This window comes from Bufo bufo, chromosome 6 (genome assembly GCF_905171765.1).
Source record: "Bufo bufo chromosome 6, aBufBuf1.1, whole genome shotgun sequence".
Classification (NCBI taxonomy): Eukaryota; Metazoa; Chordata; class Amphibia; order Anura; family Bufonidae; genus Bufo; species Bufo bufo.
This window is the reverse complement of record NC_053394.1, coordinates 421,939,908-421,961,748: the sequence shown is the minus strand read 5'-3', so window position 1 is coordinate 421,961,748 and position 21,841 is coordinate 421,939,908. Positions and strand designations below refer to the sequence as shown.

Genomic DNA, 21,841 nt, shown 5'->3' with positions numbered 1-21,841 from the left:
ATCAAGGGATGCCTCACAGACGAATTTGCCGGCTTGAACGATAAGTTGGGCTAGAGCACGGAGGTCCTGAATAGGGACGTCGGATTCAAGCTCCTGATCCAGCTGAGAAGCCCACTCTGAAACCGCTTTTCCAGCCCAAGCGGAAGCAAAGACCGGCCGGAGGGTGGAACCGGAGGCTGCAAAGATACCTTTGGTAATGGCCTCTATACGGCGATCCTCAGTGGATTGTAAGGAAGAGCCATCAGCAACGGGAATAGCCGTGCTTTTTGCCAAACGGGCCACCGGGGGGTCGACTTTGGGTGGTGACGCCCAGTTTGTAATGCAATCCGCCGGGAATGGATAACAGATATCCAACTTCTTAGGCGGGGTAAAACGGGCATCAGGGCGGGCCCAGGCCTTGGAAACCACCGACGAGAAGTCAGTGTGGAGGGGAAAAACTGCAGACGTCTGTTTATGGCGAAAAAAGGAAACACTGTTTTTTTCAGAATTAGGAGGATCATCGTGAATCTTAAAGGTATCACGAATATTGTTAATAAGATGGCCCACAGCAGAAGCCAGTTTTGAAGGCAAGGCCGAGTCCATATCACAATCTGAATCAACTAGTTCCCCTTCAGAGGGCATATCCTGTATCGAGGAAGGGCCCGACTGAGAGCGCACCCTTGGGGGTGATACTGAAGCATCCGAGGATGATAGGCGCTCCGCCCTAGACCGCTTCTGTAGTTGACGGGCTCTGGAGGTGTCGCCTGGAGAGAGGGACTCAGACGGGTCAGCTAAGATAGCGGACCCGGAGGGCCCAGCAGGGGAAATATCCGGCTGCGATAAGGGCAATACCTCTGCAAGGCGGCCCACAACGTTAGAGAGGCTGACCACAGCCTGGGAAAGGGATCTAGCCCAGTCAGGGGGATCCAAGAGGCCAGGGGGTGACACAACAGATGGCGGACCCTGTAATGGGGCTTTGCAAGCCGAGCAATGCGGGTCAGGCTGCCCTTGAGGAAGGGGCGCCTTACATGCGGTGCAGGTGTGATACCAAGGACCGGCCGGCGCTGAGGGGTCAGACATGTTGGCTGAAGTAATAGCCACCTCACCTGCACACCTGCATAGCCACCTCACCAGTCGACGTTTTCACCCTCAGTCCATCCAGCAGGGACGCCCCTTCAGCCACTGGCACCGAAGTGGCAGGAAGCTGGAGAGGGGCTTGCAGGCGGGCGACCCTTGTGCTGGCGGGATGCAGGGGAGCTGGGCTGCCCTGGTCCTCCTTTTCTTCTGTGGGGGAGGCAGCAGTGCGGATAGCCGGCACTGGCGCAGCTCAACCCCGGGAAAACAGAGAGGTCTTTGCGACTCTGTTGTCCCTGTTGAAAAAAGGAAAAAAGTTGAAAATAATAAAAAGAGAAAAAAATAAAATCTTTAGCAAAGACAGCTCTGCAGTGCAGAGAGTGTCTTGCCTCCTTGACACTAAGCAAAAAACTGGCAGTCTCTCTCTCCAGGCTGAGGGTATAGCTGCTGGAGGAGGGGCTAACAGTCTTTCACTTAGTGTCACGCCTCCTATGGAGATGAGCTATACCCAAGGTTTCCTGTGTCCCCCAAGGAATTGGGCGAGAAAATGCCTTTTCTTGTCCGCAATTGCAGACAAGAATAGGACATGTTCTATTTTTTGGCGGAACGGACGGGCAGATCCGCAAATGCGGACAGCACATTCTGGCCCCATTGAAAATGAATGGGTCCGCACCTGTTCCGCAAAATTGCAGAACGGATGCGGACCCATTTTGCGGATGTGTGAATGGACCCTAACACTGCAAGCAGCGTTTTTCTGTCCGCGATGTGGTGCGGAGCAAGACAGATCCGTCCTGGCACACAATGTAAGTCAATGGGGACGGATCCGTTTTCTCTAACACAATAGAAAACGGAGCCGCCCCCCCCCCCATTGACTTTCAATGGTGTTCATGACGGATCCGTCATGGCTATAGAAGACATAATACAACCAGATCTGTTTATGACAGATTCATGCGGTTGTATTATGGTAACGGAAGCGTTTTTGCAGATCCATGACGGATCCGCAAAAAACACTAATGTGAAAGTAGCCTTAACAAATATTATATAGCCTTTACCGATATTCATGTATACAAAATCATTCCAGTTGTAATTGTTATTAAAATAATAAAAATCTATTGATAAAAAAAAGAAAGTGGTACCTTTCCTTTCACATGACTTGGCAGGTACTTACACGTATCGAACAGACTTTGTTTCTCGGCGCAGATTACGGAAGTGTAACTTGGCTATCGTTGCGACCTGCTGCCTCCATAGTGCCTTGCCACTGACGGTGCAGGGGTGAGATTCAGGCATGGTCAGTAAACCTTGGTCAATCTCATCTGTGGATTTCCACTTCCCATCGTCTTCTATTCTCTGCGAGAAAATGCTGTGATCTGAGGAGAGTAAGGGAAGAGCCAGAAATGAACATGTCCTAGATGCTAAATACTATCGATAAGGCTGGGACTACGTCCGACATTGCATCTAATGACTGTCAATAGTGTCGGAATGCGACATGCTGTGACTGCGACAGTTGCAAAAATCCAGACCTGATGGATTTTGTGTCACAAGGTGCAGGCAACTTTCACTCATTTGCCTTTAAAGGCTATGGACAATTTTTCTATGACTGCATTTTACTCATTTTGGACTGTTAAAGTCAAATTTTTCATTGTTCTATATTAAAAATATTCAGCCATTTCTGAGTTAGAGGGGTTAAAAATCAGTCTATTATGTTTTATTTTTAATGCCGTCATCTGAGGGCTCATGTGTAGCTCTTACCTCTGATCTAGTGACCTCATAATAGCTCAATTCTTATGAAACCGATAAGAACGTGACTTATTTCTGAGGTCAGAAGATTAGACATGAGCCGTCAGATGACAGACAGTGACAACTTGCAGACTGATTTTTAACCCCTATCTTAGAAATGGCTGAACATTTTTAATAAAGACCAATTGAAAAAATAATTTTAGCCAAAATGAGTAAAATTCAATGCTAAAAAAATGCCCCGAAGGATTTTGACGTGACAAATGACCATCTAATGTGTAAGGGGACCTCCTGACACTCCCCCGACGGCAAATGTTGGGGTCAATAAAGATAGGGAAGTTGGGTTTCAACATGCCCAATCCTTCTGTTAAGCTACTTTCAAAAGAATCTGGCACAGGCTTTCTCCAATCTCCTTATTGACAATGTATGTCGAGCTGAGTATGCAGGTGTATAAGGAGACAGGGCGAGATCGTGGTGACACATACCTCATGTGTATGGAGAACCTTAGAGGTAAGCGGTCAGCTACCAAGAGATGCCACAGGTCCAAGCAATATATAGTGTATTTACTTGACAACCCAGAAACGCATTGTTTCTTGCACCAAAAATAACGTTTTTTTATAACCTACAATCACATGGTCCTGGAACGGTGCTGGCAAGAGATTCCCAATCAAAAGGATACAGATATTGACCGTGTAATAGGAACAACCAGTCACCTGTTGGGGACCAGAGAGGATATTTCTATTACCTCATCAGCAAGGCAGCGGAGCTGATGGGTGTTTTAGTTGTAGTCTTGTTCCTCTTGGCATCTGCAGAGCTTTAGATTTTGCTTTATACAAATCTAAAACTGGCCGCCATACTGTTACATACATACCCCCTGTCCTAAGAAATAAGTGACGTGTCTGGCAGTATTTTATCTCTATGGCACAAAACACAACTTGACTGATCATTCCTGTCTGTACCTGACTGATCCATGTCGGTGTCTAAATCCAGTTTGAAGAAGACGTCTTCCAGTGTGGTTATGGAAACTCCGTAAGTCACCACACCTAAGCTGCAGTCATTGTCCAGCGCTGAAAATAATCCTGACCCGCAGAGAGAGACGTCGGTGAGTTACCATGAACATATTTACAAAGGGATCTATCTGTAATATTCCGTCCTATACTGCGTACTGCAATGTGCATGCTTCCCGTCTATCATCCCCCTCTGCGGGCCATCAGCTCCCTCCCATCCTACCTTATCTAAATGAACATGCCCCAAGTAATATACATCTAAACCAATGATCTCACAAATATAGGCTGCCATGTGGAAAAAAAGAGTGAACCTGCTGCTTTTTTCCTGCTATTAGGATTATCAATCAATACAAGGAAAAAAAATCTCCGTCTGAACTACAACACGCATTTGAATGCGGATTCCGTTGCGGAAAACACGCTAAAATCTGCGTGAACCTGTCTTTTACATATGGTGCCCCTTAATGGGGGCATCCCCCTTTGAAAAACCTTTTTCCTATGTCCTATTAGGTCTACCTTCTATCAACCTGAGCAGAAGGCCACTGATAAGAAGGCCCACTGCCCCACCCAACCGTTAGCATCAATGCATTACATGGCCCACATTGATTTTAATTGGTCCAATATAATACTTCATGAACAGTGAACCGCCAGTCATGGGGGGCCCTGCTAAATGACCATGGGGTGTCCACTCCTGCACCCATAAATCAGCATTCTCCTGGGAATGGCTTCCTATCTTATGCACCTGGGAATATGTCCACGTCTTTCAGAGGTAAGGTGTAGATGAGGCAATTCTCCGTCTGCAGCATCAGAGTCGCCCTTGGGATATGTTGTGAGATCAGTGATGAAATCGCTTCTACGTTACCGGATGGTTTTATGTCCATGCTGAGGAGACAGATCGCTAATAGCTTAAATTCACTGAGGCAAAAAAAACTAAACAAAACGTTTAAAAAATCTAAAATACCTTAAACGGTAGCCTACACCCCATTTACTCTTGAGGAAGAGGGAGGATCCAACGCATTTCAGTGTCCCCTGCGATATAACAGCCTTCCGGTCTGAAATAGAAGACAGCGTTATATCTGGTCAGTTCTTTATAACTATACGCGCCACGAGGCTCACTGGAGGTATGGTGGCGCCACTGGGTTGTTACATCTTTACATTGGACAAAATAAGGGAGCGGAGTCTAAGGGATTGTAAGACTGTCACCCTAGGAGTCCCTGAATGGAGGTACTCCAATGGCTGATGTGCAGAGTGGCTGACCAAATAAGCAGGCAGTAATCATAGTCGATGGGCAGAGGTAGGAAAGGAGGAGTATGTTCAATATGGTAGACAGGTGGCGTACAGGCACTATGGTAGAAAGGTCAGGGCAGGTGGAGTACAGGCACTACAGTAGAATGACCAAGGGCAGGTGGGGTACAGGCACTACAGTAGAATGACCAAGGGCAGGTGGAGTACAGGCACTACAGTAGAATGACCAAGGGCAGGTGGGGTACAGGCACTACAGTAGAATGACCAAGGGCAGGTGGGGTACAGGCACTATAGTGGACAGGTTTAGGTCAGGGCAGGTGGAGTACAGGCACTACAGTAGGCAGGCCAAGGGCAGGTGGGGTACAGGCACTACAGTAGAATGACCAAGGGCAGGTGGGGTACAGGCACTACAGTAGAATGACCAAGGGCAGGTGGGGTACAGGTACTATAGTGGACAGGTTGAGGTCAGGGCAGGTGAAGTACAGGCACTACAGTAGACAGGCCAAGGGCAGGTGGGGTACAGGCACTATAGTGGACAGGCCGAGGTCAGGGCAGGTGAAGTACAGGCACTACAGTAGACAGGCCAAGGGCAGGTGGGGTACAGGTACTATAGTGGACAGGTTGAGGTCAGGGCAGGTGAAGTACAGGCACTACAGTAGACAGGCCAAGGGCAGGTGGGGTACAGGCACTATAGTGGACAGGTTTAGGTCAGGGCAGGTGGAGTACAGGCACTACAGTAGGCAGGCCAAGGGCAGGTGGGGTACAGGTACTATAGTGGACAGGTTGAGGTCAGGGCAGGTGAAGTACAGGCACTACAGTAGACAGGCCAAGGGCAGGTGGGGTACAGGCACTATAGTGGACAGGCCGAGGTCAGGGCAGGTGAAGTACAGGCACTACAGTAGACAGGCCAAGGGCAGGTGGGGTACAGGTACTATAGTGGACAGGTTGAGGTCAGGGCAGGTGAAGTACAGGCACTACAGTAGACAGGCCAAGGGCAGGTGGGGTACAGGCACTATAGTGGACAGGTTTAGGTCAGGGCAGGTGGAGTACAGGCACTACAGTAGACAGGCCAAGGGCAGGTGGGGTACAGGTACTATAGTGGACAGGTTGAGGTCAGGGCAGGTGAAGTACAGGCACTACAGTAGACAGGCCAAGGGCAGGTGGGGTACAGGCACTATAGTGGACAGGCCGAGGTCAGGGCAGGTGAAGTACAGGCACTACAGTAGACAGGCCAAGGGCAGGTGGGGTACAGGTACTATAGTGGACAGGTTGAGGTCAGGGCAGGTGAAGTACAGGCACTACAGTAGACAGGCCAAGGGCAGGTGGGGTACAGGCACTATAGTGGACAGGTTGAGGTCAGGGCAGGTGGAGTACAGGCACTACAGTAGAATGACCAAGGGCAGGTGGGGTACAGGCACTATAGTAGACAGGCCGAGGTCAGGGCAAGTGCAGAACAGACACTATAGTAGAAGGGATGAGGGTAGGTGGGATACAAGCACTATAATTGACAAGCCAGGGTCAGGGCACTGCTTAGGTGAGAGTGGGGCTTAGCGGGTCAACAAGAGTGGAGCTTAGTGGTGCAATGGTGGCAGGGCTTAGCGGTGCAACAGGCACTATAGTAGACAGGCCGAGGTCAGGTGCAGTACAGGCACTATAGTAGACCGGATGAGTTCAGGGCAGGTGGGGTACCGGTGCTATAGTAGACAGGCCGAAGTCAGGACAGGTGTAGAAAAGGCCCTACAGTGGACAGGCTGAGGTCAGGGCAAGTGCAATTCAAGCACTATAGTGGGCACATTGAGGCAGGTGGAGTACAAGCACTAATCTAAGGCTTATGAGACTTTCTAGATAGATGTAAACATTCTTGTACAGGACAACCTACTCGAACAGTACTCGACCGGCTCAATCACCAGTGTCACAAGCAGTTGGCTGAAAAATATGTCCAGGGGGACCCTTCCTAGCTGTAGAGTACTAGCAGCAGTGCCCAGGCTGCACTGCTTAGGTGAGAGTGGGGCTTAGCGGGTCAAGAAGAGTGGAGCTTAGTGGTGCAATGGTGTCAGGGCTTAGCGGTGCAACAGGGTGGAGTTTAGCGGTGCAACAAGGTGGAGCTTAGCAGTGTGACGGGGCCTTCAGACGTAACTTTGCTTGGGGCCCCTGCAAAAAGCAAAAGCTTTCAGTCTATCCTGTAGGCAGCGAGTCGGTGTCTGGCTTTTATGGCACTATCAATCATTCGCTTGCATCCCCACCTGCTGTACATGAGGAGGAGATGATATGTTTGCGTCTCTGGCAGGAATTTACAGGATCAGGTCAATAGCGGGGGTCGATAGAGTGCGATAAGTGAGCTGGGATATAATTACATTGAGTGGCGGTGATTATACGGTGTAATTGATAGCGGTTCCTACGCCAGCGGAGACATGAAGGATCATATTACATTAAATGCCAGTGCTGTATTGCAACGTATCACGCCTTCATTTATGATTATATCTAAGTGCTATTCAAAGGACGAGGTGATTATGAAGTGAGTGGGAGCTCAGCCTTATTCATATGCAGGAATACTGAAGGATATGCTGGAGCTGGCTGATAACACAGGAGAATAGCTGTAAAGAACGGGGTTAATTACTCTACCCTTCTGTACAAGTTCTGTATTTTCTAATGCACTTCAGATACCTCCACACGGGGAAGAAAAATCTACCACAGCGTCATGGGGAGATCGGCGGCACCTTTACACAGGACAATTATTAGAGCATTCCTAGGAACGTCCCTTCCTTAGGGTACTTTCACACTAGTGTTTTTGTTTTCCGGTATTGAGTTCCGTCCTAGGGGCTCAATACCGGAAAAGAACTGATCAGTTTTATCCTAATGCATTCTGAATGGAGAGCAATCCGTTCAGGATGCATCAGTTCAGTCCCTCTTACGTTTTTTGGACTGAGAAAATACCGCAGCATGCTGCAGTTATCTCTCCGGCCAAAAATACTGATCACTCGCCGGCATTCATTTACATTGAAGTGTATTAGTGCCGGATCCGGCATTAAGTGTTCCGGCAAAACGGATCCAGCTTTCCGGTCTGCGCAGACCTTTAAAAATGCAAAAAAAATGAAAACCGGATCAGTTTTTCCGGATGACACCGGAGAGACGGATCCGGTATTGCAATGCATTTGTGAGATGGATCCGCATCCGGATCCGTCTCACAAATGCATCCGCTTGCGTCCGGATTGCCGGCGAAGGAGCTGCCTGCTGGAATCCTCTGCCGCAAGTGTGAAAGTACCATTTTAATTGCCCCGTGTCAAAAGGCCTTAAAGGGGTGGTCTCAGTTCAGCAAATGGCATTTATCAGGTAAAGTTAGGGCTCATGCACACGACCGTTTTTTGCGCTCCGTATACGGAACCATTCATTTCAATGGGTCCGCATCCATTGCTCCGTTCCGTGATCCCGCAAAAAAATTACGAGACATGTCCTATTCTTGTCCGTTTAGCGGACAAGAATAAGCATCTCTATAATGGGCCTCCTGTTCTGTTCCGCAAACTGCGGAAGGCACACGGGCGGCATCCGTTTTTTGCGAATCCGCAATTTGCGGACCGCAAAAAACGGCACGGTCGTGTGCATGAGGCCTTAACAGAAGGCAATTACTGATGTATTGCGAACCCCATTGAGAATCTGCGCCATAGTTCATTTGAAACAGAAAAAAAGAAATGGCACGTCCATTTTAACCACGGTTTCCACAAAGAAACTGCTGGCCGGGGCCACGAGTGGATTAACCCCATTGAATGTGGAGAATTCCACATGCAGATCTGCGGCTTGTACAAAGCAGAAATCTGAGGTTCGGCCTTGGATTTCTTACGCAGGGTCCATGTTAAATATACATTGGATTTTTCCAATACGGATTTTTGCCTACGGGTTTGTTCACAGTTATCTGACGTGGATTCTGGTTCGGTGACACCTGCACCCCGTTTGATTTGAAATCTGCAGTGGTTAGTCACCCACGGATTAACCTAATTGAGCGAAGCTATTCCACATGCAGAACCACAGAACTTTTTAAAGGAGTTTTCAGGAAGTAGAAAATCGATAAACGACTCCGACTCCCGGCACCCCGACTATCCGCTGTACTGATCCTGGTCCGCACGGTGGCCTCCTCACAGCTTAGCAAGCACAGCACCGTATTGTGGCTGTGCCTGGTACTGCAGCTTGGTCTATTCACTTAAATGGGACTGGGGTATACATAGGCCACAAGACTGATGAATGTGACGTCACTGCAGAGGAAGAGGCCGTGGGGCTCCACTCTTCGAGCAGCTGATCGGTGGGGGTACAACTCTCGGCACCACTGACATGTGGATTTTGCAGTGGATTTCAACTACAAGGATGAAATGTACTGTGAAAATCCACAATAAGATTTAGAAATTTGTAACCAGGCTCACGATTCCACAATGTGTGGATGGAGTTTTGCCACGTGTATTGTACAGTAAACTGCTGTGGTGCAGACTTCACGCCACAAATGTGCAGAGTTTCTGCCACTTATAGAATGATGGCGGTATACTGAATAACCAGAATTGAAGAAGCTAGGCAAGTTGGTTGACAACCCCCATGTTGTATGGAGGCCAAACTGGTTGTCACCCAGCTTCCCTATGCATGGTGTGGAATATATTAGATGACACCTAATAAATGCCTACCTGCCAGGATGTCTGCCTCCTCCATACAGTGAGAGCTGAACACAATCACACTGTTTGCTTTCCTCTTCTTCAGTACATTCCAGACGGTATAACGTGAGCACGAGTCCATGCCGGCGGTGGGCTCATCCAGAAGAAGCACCTGCAGGAAGCAGTAAAGCGTCTCTATGTTAGGGCTCATGCACACAAACGTATTTTCTATTAGGCCTCATGCACACGGCCGTTGTTTTCGTCCGCATTCGAGATGCAGTTTTGTTCTATCCTCCTGTATTATACTTCAGAGCTGCACTCACTATTCTGCTGGTGCAGTCACTGTGTACATACATTACTGATCCTGAGTTACATCCTGTATTATACTCCAGAGCTGTACTCACTATTCTGCTGGTGCAGTCACTGTGTACATACATTACATTACTTATCCTGTACTGATCCTGAGTTACATCCTGTATTATACTCCAGAGCTGCACTCTCTATTCTGCTGGTGGAGTCACGGTGTACATACATTACTTATCCTGTACTGATCCTGAGTTACATCCTGTATTATACTCCAGAGCTGCACTCACTATTCTGCTGGTGCAGTCACTGTGTACATACATTACTTATCCTGTACTGATCCTGAGTTACATCCTGTATTATACTCCAGAGCTGCACTCTCTATTCTGCTGGTGGAGTCACTGTGTACATACATTACATTACTTATCCTGTACTGATCCTGAGTTACATCCTGTATTATACTCCAGAGCTGCACTCACTATTCTGCTGGTGCAGTCACTGTGTACATACATACATTACTTATCCTGTACTGATCCTGAGTTACATCCTGTATTATACTCCAGAGCTGCACTCACTATTCTGCTGGTGCAGTCACTGTGTACATACATTACATTACTTATCCTGTACTGATCCTGAGTTACATCCTGTATTATACTCCAGAGCTGCACTCACTATTCTGCTGGTGCAGTCACTGTGTACATACATTACATTACTTATCCTGTACTGATCCTGAGATACATCCTGTATTATACTCCAGAGCTGCACTCACTATTCTGCTGGTGCAGTCACTGTGTACATACATTACATTACTTATCCTGTACTGAACCTGAGTTACATCCTGTATTATACTCCAGAGCTGCACTCACTATTCTGCTGGTGGAGTCACTGTGTACATACATACATTACTTATCCTGTACTGATCCTAAATTACATCCTGTATTATACTCCAGAGCTGCACTCACTATTCTGCTGGTGGAGTCACTGTGTACATACATTACTTATCCTGTACTGATCCTGAGTTACATCCTGTATTATACTCCAGAGCTGCACTCACTATTCTGCTGGTGCAGTCACTGTGTACATACATTACATTACTTATCCTGTACTGATCCTGAGTTACATCCTGTATTATACCCCAGAGCTGCACTCACTATTCTGCTGGTGCAGTCACTGTGTACATACATTACATTACTTATCCTGTACTGACCCTGAGTTACATCATGTACTATACTCCAGAGCTGCACTCACTATTCCCCCAGGACACACACAGTGCACATTATGAAGGCGGTGTACAGTACTCTGATGTAGGACAGTGTAATGAGAATCAATCCTTGTGACCTTCTCTTACTTTCTGCCGCATTAATGAAGACATTTTGGGTTATGTACAATAATAAGAGAAGCGGTCGATTTCCCTACAAGCTGTGATGAATTATTTATAAGCACACGTTACCTTGGGGTCACCCAAAATAGCAATGGCCACGGCCAGCTTCCTCCTCTGCCCGGCGCTCAGCCTCTTCACCTGGTTGTGCTTCACTGCGTCCATATCCAGATCGTGCAGAACTTTATTTATCTACAAGAATGGCAGATTACAACATCGGAGAATACTGAACCTGAAACCACCGGAGAGCTAATGGCTGCTCCTATGGAGGTCTCCTACACAGACGATGGTCCTCACCTCCTGCTCCTTGACAGTTTCACTTATTCCCTTCAGAGAGGCGAAGATGGAGAGATTCTCTTCCACTGTCAGGACCTCGAAATGGATATCGCACTGCTGGCAGACGCCAATAACCTTCCTGATGTCCAGGATCTCGTCTATATCTGTGACCCTGTGACCGTAGATAGAAGCTATGCCTGCAAGAGGAAAAGAAGGGGGTCGTTACAATCTCGGACCAGTCCACACCAATCTGCCCAGTGCTTACTGACCAGTTCACACCCATCACCCCAAAGCTTACTGACCAGTTCACACCCATCATCCCAGTGCTTACTGACCAGTCCACAACTATCAGCCCAGTGCTTCCTAACAAGTCCACACCAATCATCCCAGTACTTACTGACCAGTCCACAACTATCAGCCCAGTGCTTACTGACCAGTCCACACCAATCAGCCCAGTACTTACTGACCAGTCCACAACTATCACCCCAGTACATACTGACCAGTCCACAACAATCAGCCCAGTACTTACTGACCAGTCCACAACTATCAGCCCAGTGCTTACTGACCAGTCCACACCAATCAGCCCAGTACTTACTGACCAGTCCACAACAATCAGCCCAGTACTTACTGACCAGTCCACAACTATCAGCCCAGTACTTACTGACCAGTCCACAACAATCAGCCCAGTACTTACTGACCAGTCCACAACTATCAGCCCAGTGCTTACTGACCAGTCCACAACAATTAGCCCAGTACTTACTGACCAGTCCACACCAATCAGCCCAGTACTTACTGACCAGTCCACAACAATCAGCCCAGTACTTACTGACCAGTCCACAACAATCAGCCCAGTGCTTACTGACCAGTCCACAACTATCAGCCCAGTGCTTCCTAACAAGTCCACACCAATCATCCCAGTACTTACTGACCAGTCCACAACAATCAGCCCAGTACTTACTGACCAGTCCACAACAATCAGCCCAGTGCTTACTGACCAGTCCACAACTATCAGCCCAGTGCGTACTGACCAGTCCACAACTATCAGCCCAGTGCTTTCTAACAAGTCCACACCAATCATCCCAGTACTTACTGACCAGTCCACACCAATCTGCCCAGTACTTACTGACCAGTCCACAACTATCAGCCCAGTGCTTACTGACCAGTCCACAACTATCAGCCCAGTGCTTACTGACCAGTCCACAACAATCAGCCCAGTACTTACTGACCAGTCCACAACTATCACCCCAGTACATACTGACCAGTCCACAACAATCAGCCCAGTACTTACTGACCAGTCCACAACTATCAGCCCAGTGCTTACTGACCAGTCCACACCAATCAGCCCAGTACTTACTGACCAGTCCACAACAATCAGCCCAGTACTTACTGACCAGTCCACAACTATCAGCCCAGTACTTACTGACCAGTCCACAACAATCAGCCCAGTACTTACTGACCAGTCCACAACTATCAGCCCAGTGCTTACTGACCAGTCCACAACAATCAGCCCAGTACTTACTGACCAGTCCACACCAATCAGCCCAGTACTTACTGACCAGTCCACAACAATCAGCCCAGTACTTACTGACCAGTCCACAACAATCAGCCCAGTGCTTACTGACCAGTCCACAACTATCAGCCCAGTGCTTCCTAACAAGTCCACACCAATCATCCCAGTACTTACTGACCAGTCCACAACAATCAGCCCAGTACTTACTGACCAGTCCACAACAATCAGCCCAGTGCTTACTGACCAGTCCACAACTATCAGCCCAGTGCGTACTGACCAGTCCACAACTATCAGCCCAGTGCTTTCTAACAAGTCCACACCAATCATCCCAGTACTTACTGACCAGTCCACACCAATCTGCCCAGTACTTACTGACCAGTCCACAACTATCAGCCCAGTGCTTACTGACCAGTCCACAACTATCAGCCCAATACTTACTGACCAGTCCACAACTATCAGCCCAGTGCTTACTGACCAGTCCACAACTATCAGCCCAGTGCTTCCTAACAAGTCCACACCAATCATCCCAGTACTTACTGACCAGTCCACAACAATCAGCCCAGTACTTACTGACCAGTCTGCACCAATCAGCCCAGTACTTACTGACCAGTCCACAACTATCAGCCCAGTACTTACTGACCAGTCCACAACAATCAGCCCAGTACTTACTGACCAGTCTGCACCAATAAGCCCAGTGCTTACTGACCAGTTCACACCTGTCGGGCTCGTGTAATAACACTTTACTGCAACACACTCATCACCCCAAAGCTTACTGACCAGTACACAACTATCAGCCCAGTGCTTACTGACCAGTACACAACTATCAGCCCAGTGCTTACTGACCAGTACACAACTATCAGCCCAGTGCTTACTGACCAGTACACAACTATCAGCCCAGTACTTACTGACTAGTCCACACCAATCATCCCAGTGCTTACTGACCAGTCCACACCAATCTGTCCAGTGCTTTCTGACCAGTCCAAAAAAAACATCTCAATGCTTACTGACACACTAGATGGCTGGCCGTCCCCGCTGAGGTCAGTGGGTTTAGCTGACGTTAGTCTACTGTGGGTGACCTGGTTATAACACTTAGTTTTACATTCAAGTATAAAGTCTCCCTGAACACACAGAGGTGACGTGAATACGGTACTGCAGCTTGTAAATATATACTGCACATATACATACAGTATAAAAGGGGCCCCCTGTATTGCAAATGGGGGTGCTGCATGCAAGCAACCAGTCTACCACATGACTTAGGTCTCCAGGAGGCTTGGTGGGTCTTCTGCTATTACTTACTGCTAAATTAACAACAATTTAGTGAGAAATGCATGTATACAAGACTTCTCCGGGTTACAGATCCTAGAGATTGATGCATACAGATACAGTTGCAAGAAAAAGTATGTGAACCCCTTGGAATAATATGGATTTCTGCACAAATTGATCATAAAATGTGATCTGATCTTCATCTAAGTCACAACAATAGACAATCACAGTCTGCTTAACCTAATAACACACAAAGAATTAAATGTTACCATGTTTTTATTGAACACACCAGGTAAACATTCACAGTGCAGGTGGAAAAAGTATGTGAACCCTTGGATTTAATAACTGGTTGAACCTCCTTTGGCAGCAATAACTTCAACCAAACTTTTCCTGTAGTTGCAGATCAGACGTGCACAACGGTCAGGAGTAATTCTTGACCATTCCTCTTTACAGAACTGTTTCAGTTCAGCAATATTCTTGGGATGTCTGGTGTGAATCGCTTTCTTGAGGTCATGCCACAGCATCTCAATCGGGTTGAGGTCAGGACTCTGACTGGGCCACTCCAGAAGGCGTATTTTCTTCTGTTTAAGCCATTCTGTTGTTGATTTACTTCTATGCTTTGGGTCGTTGTCCTGTTGCAACACCCATCTTCTGTTGAGCTTCAGCTGGTGGACAGATGGCCTTAAGTTCTCCTGCAAAATGTCTTGATAAACTCGGGAATTAATTTTTCCTTTGATGATAGTAATCCGTCCAGGCCCTGACGCAGCAAAGCAGCCCCAAACCATGATGCCCCCACCGCCATACTTCACAGTTGGGATGAGGTTTTGATGTTGGTGTGCTGTGCCTCTTTTTCTCCACACATAGTGTTGTGTGTTTCTTCCAAACAACTCAACTTTGGTTTCATCTGTCCACAGAATATTTTGCCAGTACTGCTGTGGAACATCCAGGTGCTCTTGTGCAAACTGTAAACGTGCAGCAATGGGTTTTTTTGGACAGCAGTGGCTTCCTCTGTGGTATCCTCCCATGAAATCCATTCTTGTTTAGGTGTTTTACGTATCATAGATTCGGTAACAGGGATGTTAGCATATGCCAGAGACTTTTGTAAATCTTTAGCTGACACTCTAGGATTCTTCTTCACCTCATTGAGCAGTCTGCGCTGTGCTCTTGCAGTCATCTTTACAGGATGGCCACTCCTAGGGAGAGTAGCAGCAGTGCTGAACTTTCTCCATTTATAGACAATTTGTCTTACTGTGGACTGATGAACAGCAAGGCTTTTGGACATACTTTTATAACCCTTTCCAGCTTTATGCAAGTCAACAATTCTTAATCGTAGGTCTTCTGAGAGCTCTTTTGTGCGAGGCATCATTCATATCAGGCAATACTTCTTGTGAAAAGCAAACCCAGAACTGGTGTGTGTTTTTTATAGGGCAGGGCAGCTGTAACCAACACCTCCAATCTCATCTTATTGATTGGACTCCAGTTGGCTGACACCTCACTCCAATTAGCTCTTGGAGATGTCATTAGTCTAGGGGTTCACATACTTTTTCCACCTGCACTGTGAAGGTTTACATGGTGTGTTCAATAAAAACATGGTAACATTTCATTCTTTGTGTGTTATTAGTTTAAGCAGACTGTGATTGTCTATTGTTGTGACTTAGATGAAGATCTGATCACATTTTATGACCAATTTGTGCAGAAATCCATATAATTCCAAAGGGTTCACATACTTTTTCTTGCAACTGTATGTGACATGAGAAAGCAGTGCTGGGTGGGAGCATACTGCGGTGACATACTGCGGTGACATACTGCATTGATCTTGAATGTCTCACCTTCTGATGGAGGACAGAGCCCGCATAAAATATTCATCAGCGTTGTCTTCCCAGTGCCACTGTGGCCGAGCAGCGCGGTTATCTGACCTTCGTATATATCCAAGGTTAACCCTGAGTTAAAAAAGAAGATGCTGCAAGCTTTAGTGGAAAGTTCCCATACTACACTCACTACTGATGTGATGTGGTGAACTATGCAAATCACATGTAAAGATAACTGTCTAATGATTGCATAATGATAAACATCTGCAAATTTATGCTTCGGTTTTTCACCATTTTTCAATACCTCTGCTTGATGTCAGTAACAGTTGTAGCATTCAAAAGCTGTATATCCGTCACATCAAAAGCTGTAAACCTGTACACAACGTGTACACCCTCCCCCCCCTCCCTGATGCTATCTCTTAGGGCTTATTCACACGGACCTAAGGTCTCCATGCGGTCCGCAATGCACGGGCACCAACCTTGGGGCAGCCGCATGCAGATCGCAGACCCATTCACTTGAATAAGGGTCTGCTATCCGTCCGTTCCGCAAAAATATAGAACAAGTTCTATCTTCTTGTGGAACGGAAGTACGGAACGGAAGACACCACAGAAGCACTCCGTAGTGCTTCCTTGGGGTTCCTTTACGCATCTCCAGACTCATTCAAGTGAATGGGTCCGCATCCAGGATGCAGAATGCACACAGCTGGTGTATTGCGGAACCGCAGAATGGGCACAGAGCCCTTACGTTCGTGTGGACAAGCCCTTAGAAACAACATATTCTGCAGCGCTTAACATACATTATCATCACTGGCTGTCCCCAGTGGAGCAGGAGGGAGGGAGGGGGGTCCGGCCGCACTGGCCACCAATGTGTTAAATACAAGGGAGGGAGGGGGGGCCGGCCGCACTGGCCACCAATGTGTTAAATACAAGGGAGGGAGGGAGGGGGGGGCGGCCGCACTGGCCACCAATGTGTTAAATACAAGGGAAGGAGGGAGGGGGGGCCGGCAGCACTGGCCACCAATGTGTTAAATACAAGGGAGGGAGGGGGGGCCGGCCGCACTGGCCACCAATGTGTTAAATACAAGGGAGGGAGGGGGGGGCGCACTGGCCAGCAATGAGTTAAATACAGGGGGGGAGGGAGGGGGGGGGGGGGTCTGCCCCCTGCTGCCTGGCAGCACCTGTCAGGCAGCAGGGGGCAGTCATGTACACAGTTCTTTTAGTATATTCTAACCTGAAGCGTCCCCATCACCATGGGAACGCCTCTGTGTTAGAATATACTGTCGGATCTGAGTTTCACGATATAACTCAAATCCGATGGTATATTCTAACATAGAGGCGTTCCCATGGTGATGGGGACGCTTCAAGTTAAAATATACCATCGGATTGGAGAAAACTCCGATGGTATAAAAGGGACTCATGACTTTACATTGAAAGTCAATGGGGGACGGATCCGTTTGCAATTGCACCATATTGTGTCAACGTCAAACGGATCCGTCCCCATTGACTTGCATTGTAAGTCAGGACGGATCCATTTGGCTCCGCACGGCCAGGCGGACACCAAAACGACTTTTTTTTCATGTCCGTGGATCCTCCAAAAATCAAGGAAGACCCACGGAAGAAAAAACGGTCACGGATCACGGAACAACGGAAATCCATTTTGCGGACCGCAAAAAAAAACGGTCGTGTGCATGAGGCCTAAGGGTGGGGGAGAGCAGAGAGAGCCAACAAAGCCAAGAGCTGTGTGCTGTATAATCTGTGCCAGGTTCAGCAGCCCCACACACTCTACGGCAGCAAAATGGCAGGAGTTTTTTTTTTATGGAGTCTATTTAGAAAGTTGCTTCATTTTGCAATTAGGAAGCAAACAACCAAATGAATAGCCTCCACTAATTAGACAAGTATTTCAAATGGTCACTTGGTGCACTTAAGTAGATCTTACCTTGTAAGGCTTCTATTTGTCGATTTTCCTTCTTGAAGGATTTATGAATATTTTTAATTCTAGGGGGAAAAAAAAACTATTAATAAAAATCCTTATTACAGCAGCACAAAGTTTACGATTAAAGGGGTTATCCAACCCCTATAAAGGCCCCCTCAATGCCCAGGCACCTCCATCACCCGTGATACTAGGGAGGCTCGTCCTGTCTCTGTCTGCTATTGGTTCCTCCCCACCGTCAACAGATGTTCTGATCCACGAGGCAAGGAGATGCAGCAGCGGCCGTGTCGGGGACAAAGTAAGTATGATTTTTATGAAGTGCCCGGGTTTTGGGGGTTATTATAGGGGTTGGTTAATCCCTTTAAGGGCTAGTTCACACTGAGTTTTGTGGCGCTGATTTTCATTATGGGAACCTGGTCAAGTGATCTCAAGTCTGACCGCTTGCTCTAATGTGTAAACAGGAACTTGGTCTCTCCCCTGTGGCTGACTTCCTGTGAACTACAGGATGACATCATCACCAATAAAATCCCCCCTGGCAGCTCTCAGGCCCCTCCCCTCCCTCCTCTGTATATCCCTGTATTCTGTTGAAGATATATATAATATATAATGTCTCCCCTATCTAAAAGACCAGGAGTGCAGATATATAGTAGGTAAGTGTATACAGTGATTAGCTGCAGTTACATAAACCTCCTGATTCCCACTACCTGTACTATCTGTGTGTGCGGACTCTCCAGTGCCCTGCCTCCTGCATAAAAGAGCTGACAGAGGAGAGAGAGATGAAAGGGAAGACAGGGCCAAGCTGTATCACATAGGAGAACATGGAGACTCTGCCGTGTGAGGGAACAGCAGCTGGGTCACTGATTTGTCATGGCTGCCGTCAGAGGCCACAGAGCAGTGCAGTGTGGTGAGGCTAACCCCTCTGTCTCTGCAAAGTCAGGAACAAAGGGAAATGTAGGATTCATTAGGAAAACCATATTTGAGGAGAGAAGCAATCAAGACAGCAGACAACCCACAAATTAAACAGTAAATAAATCAGACATACAAAAGAGGCTCTATCTTATTTTTTAACTCCTTTTTGTTTTAGCCTTTTAGTTTTTCACTCCTTGCCTTTCCATACATTTTTTTTTTTCTCGTTCACATAGCCATATGGGGGCTTGTTTTTTTGCAGGACAAGGTGCACTTGCTAGTGCCACCATTTAATATTGCATAGAATGTAGTGGAGAGCTGGAAAAAAAAAAACTAGGATGAAATTGGAAAAAAACACAATTCCGCAACAGTTTTATGTAAGTTTTTTTTTTTTTTACGGCGTGCACTATGTTGTAAAACTGACCGGTTACGTACTTTCATTTTCCAGGTCAGTACGATTATGCAATACTTTATATATATAGACTTTGTCTTGTGTTTTATTACTGATTTTTTTTTTTAAAAACCTTGTCCTTCTGACCCCTATAACTTTTTTTTGTAGTTACGTGTACGGAGTTGTGTGAGGGCTATCTGTACTTTTTATTGATACCATTTTGTGGTGTATACGACTTTTTGATCACTCTTTATAAAAAAAAATTGTGGGAGGTGAAGCGACCATTTTGACTTTTTTTTTCGTTTTGCCGTAGGGGATAAATATTTTTAGATATTAATAATACGGGTGTTTTTACATGCGGCGATGCCCATGATGTGTATTTTTTTAAATACGTTATGTATTTTTATTTTCATTTTGGGGAAAGGGGGTGATTTGAATTTTTATATTATATATATATATATATTTTTTATATTTTAACATTTTTTTGTTTACATTTTTTTATTGTTCCCTCTCATAGACTCAACAGGGGCTCCATAGGAACTAATGTGCGGCAGCTTCTTGTCACTCAGGGGGACAGAGGCTGTTGCACGCTGCATCCAGCTCCCTCTATCCTTGCCGTAGGGAGCCAGAACACACCTGGTAGAACGCACTTCCGGGTTTTGTTCCATCAGATGCTGTGGTCAGGTTTGACCACGGCATTTGAGGGGTTGAAAGTCCGCGATCGGCATTACCGTAGGTCGTGAACATTAGACCCAGTTGTGAGTGGAGCGAGCACCATCTTTAAAGACCCGGCATGTGACGTACTATTACGCCATATGTCCGAAAGAGGTAAATAATGGCCAATCCTGCACTATTTAGGTACAAAAAACAGGATGCTCCTTTAAGTCCCAGCTGAGTGACTGGCCCTTGCTCAGGAGGACCTGTGGCCATATGCCTGCTCATTGACGTCACCATGTAACACTATACAGGGAATGTCTACGTGCTGACACTGGAGCTGATGACTGACTCGCGGACGGTAGTGAAGGCAGCTATAAATGATGTATTATGTCAGAGAATACCTGATCGCTTCTTTCCCATGCAGCCCTAAGGCCACGGGCTCTACAATATCGCTGAGGTCTGTATTTGTGCTGAAGAAGCTTTCGCTCAGCACGCCATAGTTCCTCCTCTTCTTTGACCAGTAAGAGGGTTTTAGGAAGAAAAGAGGCTTCCGCTTCAGTCCATACTCGCCTGTTCACAAAGTACAAGACACCCGGTTACATCCCATACACCATTATACCCACAAACAACATTGGTTGATAAAATTAAAGGGTCTGCCCAGTTACAAAAACCCAATCTCATGAACTCTATTTGGGAATTTGGAGGGGGTCCACTGTTCAGAAACCTGACCTGAGTCTCGCTCTGGAGGACTTGTCCTGTCCTGCTTTACAAAGAAAGTCTATTCACGTGAATGGACACTATGTAATACTCCATCTCCCCTGTGGTGGCGCTGCAGAGGAGCTGAACACTTACTGCCAGGTTTCTCCACAGTTCACAGCTGATCCCTGAGGGTCCTAGTCTTTGGTGATCAGCTCATGCACCCAAGACTCCCCGACCCGTGGGCCACTTACAGAAGTTATATGTAGTCAATAAGGGCAATGTCTTACTGGGAAGAATCTGATCCAGATAGGAAGCCAGAAGCAGATACATGACGCTGTCCACTACGAGGAAGATGAAGGTGATGATGAGGGGGTAAGGCCCATCCTTCAGGTTAAACAGCTGGGCGCCTTTCCCATGGGCCTCTAGAAACATGACCTGTAAAAAGAGAACAGAAGTTCAGGAAACAAAGCACGGTAGGTATCTTCTGAAGAGGTGCTAAACTTCACACAGCTGAGGCTTTGCAACAATGGCTTTGCTCTGTAGGCTAAATACATCTACAATGCAGACATCAGCTACAATGCATGAGTCCATCCAAGTAAAATTTCCGCAACAATCCGCAGCAAAATTGTGCGGATACCGGTGCAGATTTCCCTAAGGTTTTGAACACGTGATCATTACATGGCTTCTGCCATAGACTGCAATGGTTTGTCTCCAATCACTGACCTTTGTCTCCAATCACTGACTCTGCCAGCAGGTGTCTGCTGCTTAAAACCCGCTGTCTTTAGTTCCAATATCCACCGTATTACAGTTCAGAACAGCTCAGTCCAGTTCCAAGAGCCATAACTTTTTTATTTTTCCATCCACATTGGCTTGTTTTTTTTGCAGGACAAGTTGCAAAACGTAAAAAAGATTTTTGTTTTGGGGTGAAAAAAAAAACGTAACTCCGCCATTTTTACGGTGTTCATTGTGCAGTATAAAGTATACTGTACTGTAAATTTATTCTGCCAGTATACTGTAAACATGGCAGGACGAGGTGCCGTCAACTGGCCCATAATA

The 21,841-nt window shown here is 46.9% G+C and overlaps 1 protein-coding gene across 3 annotated transcripts in view; it reads right to left on the bottom strand.

Annotated features, from left to right (window-relative positions):
* The window catches only part of ABCA5 (ATP binding cassette subfamily A member 5), a 116,449-nt gene that overhangs the window by 35,616 nt on the left and 58,992 nt on the right, over positions 1–21,841 (bottom strand). For all 3 annotated transcript variants that reach the window (XR_005779883.1, XR_005779884.1, XM_040437783.1), the window contains 11 exons: positions 21,073–21,220; positions 20,488–20,656; positions 18,139–18,197; positions 16,224–16,334; positions 11,643–11,818; positions 11,418–11,537; positions 9,698–9,836; positions 4,753–4,843; positions 4,534–4,673; positions 3,747–3,866; positions 2,222–2,420 (listed from right to left, as the gene is read on the bottom strand). Coding sequence is in view for 1 of the 3 variants with exons in the window: in XM_040437783.1 (XP_040293717.1) it covers positions 2,222–2,420; positions 3,747–3,866; positions 4,534–4,673; positions 4,753–4,843; positions 9,698–9,836; positions 11,418–11,537; positions 11,643–11,818; positions 16,224–16,334; positions 18,139–18,197; positions 20,488–20,656; positions 21,073–21,220 (1,472 nt within the window). In the remaining 2 variants the exon portion in view is untranslated. The remainder of the gene's footprint in view (positions 1–2,221; positions 2,421–3,746; positions 3,867–4,533; positions 4,674–4,752; positions 4,844–9,697; positions 9,837–11,417; positions 11,538–11,642; positions 11,819–16,223; positions 16,335–18,138; positions 18,198–20,487; positions 20,657–21,072; positions 21,221–21,841) is intronic.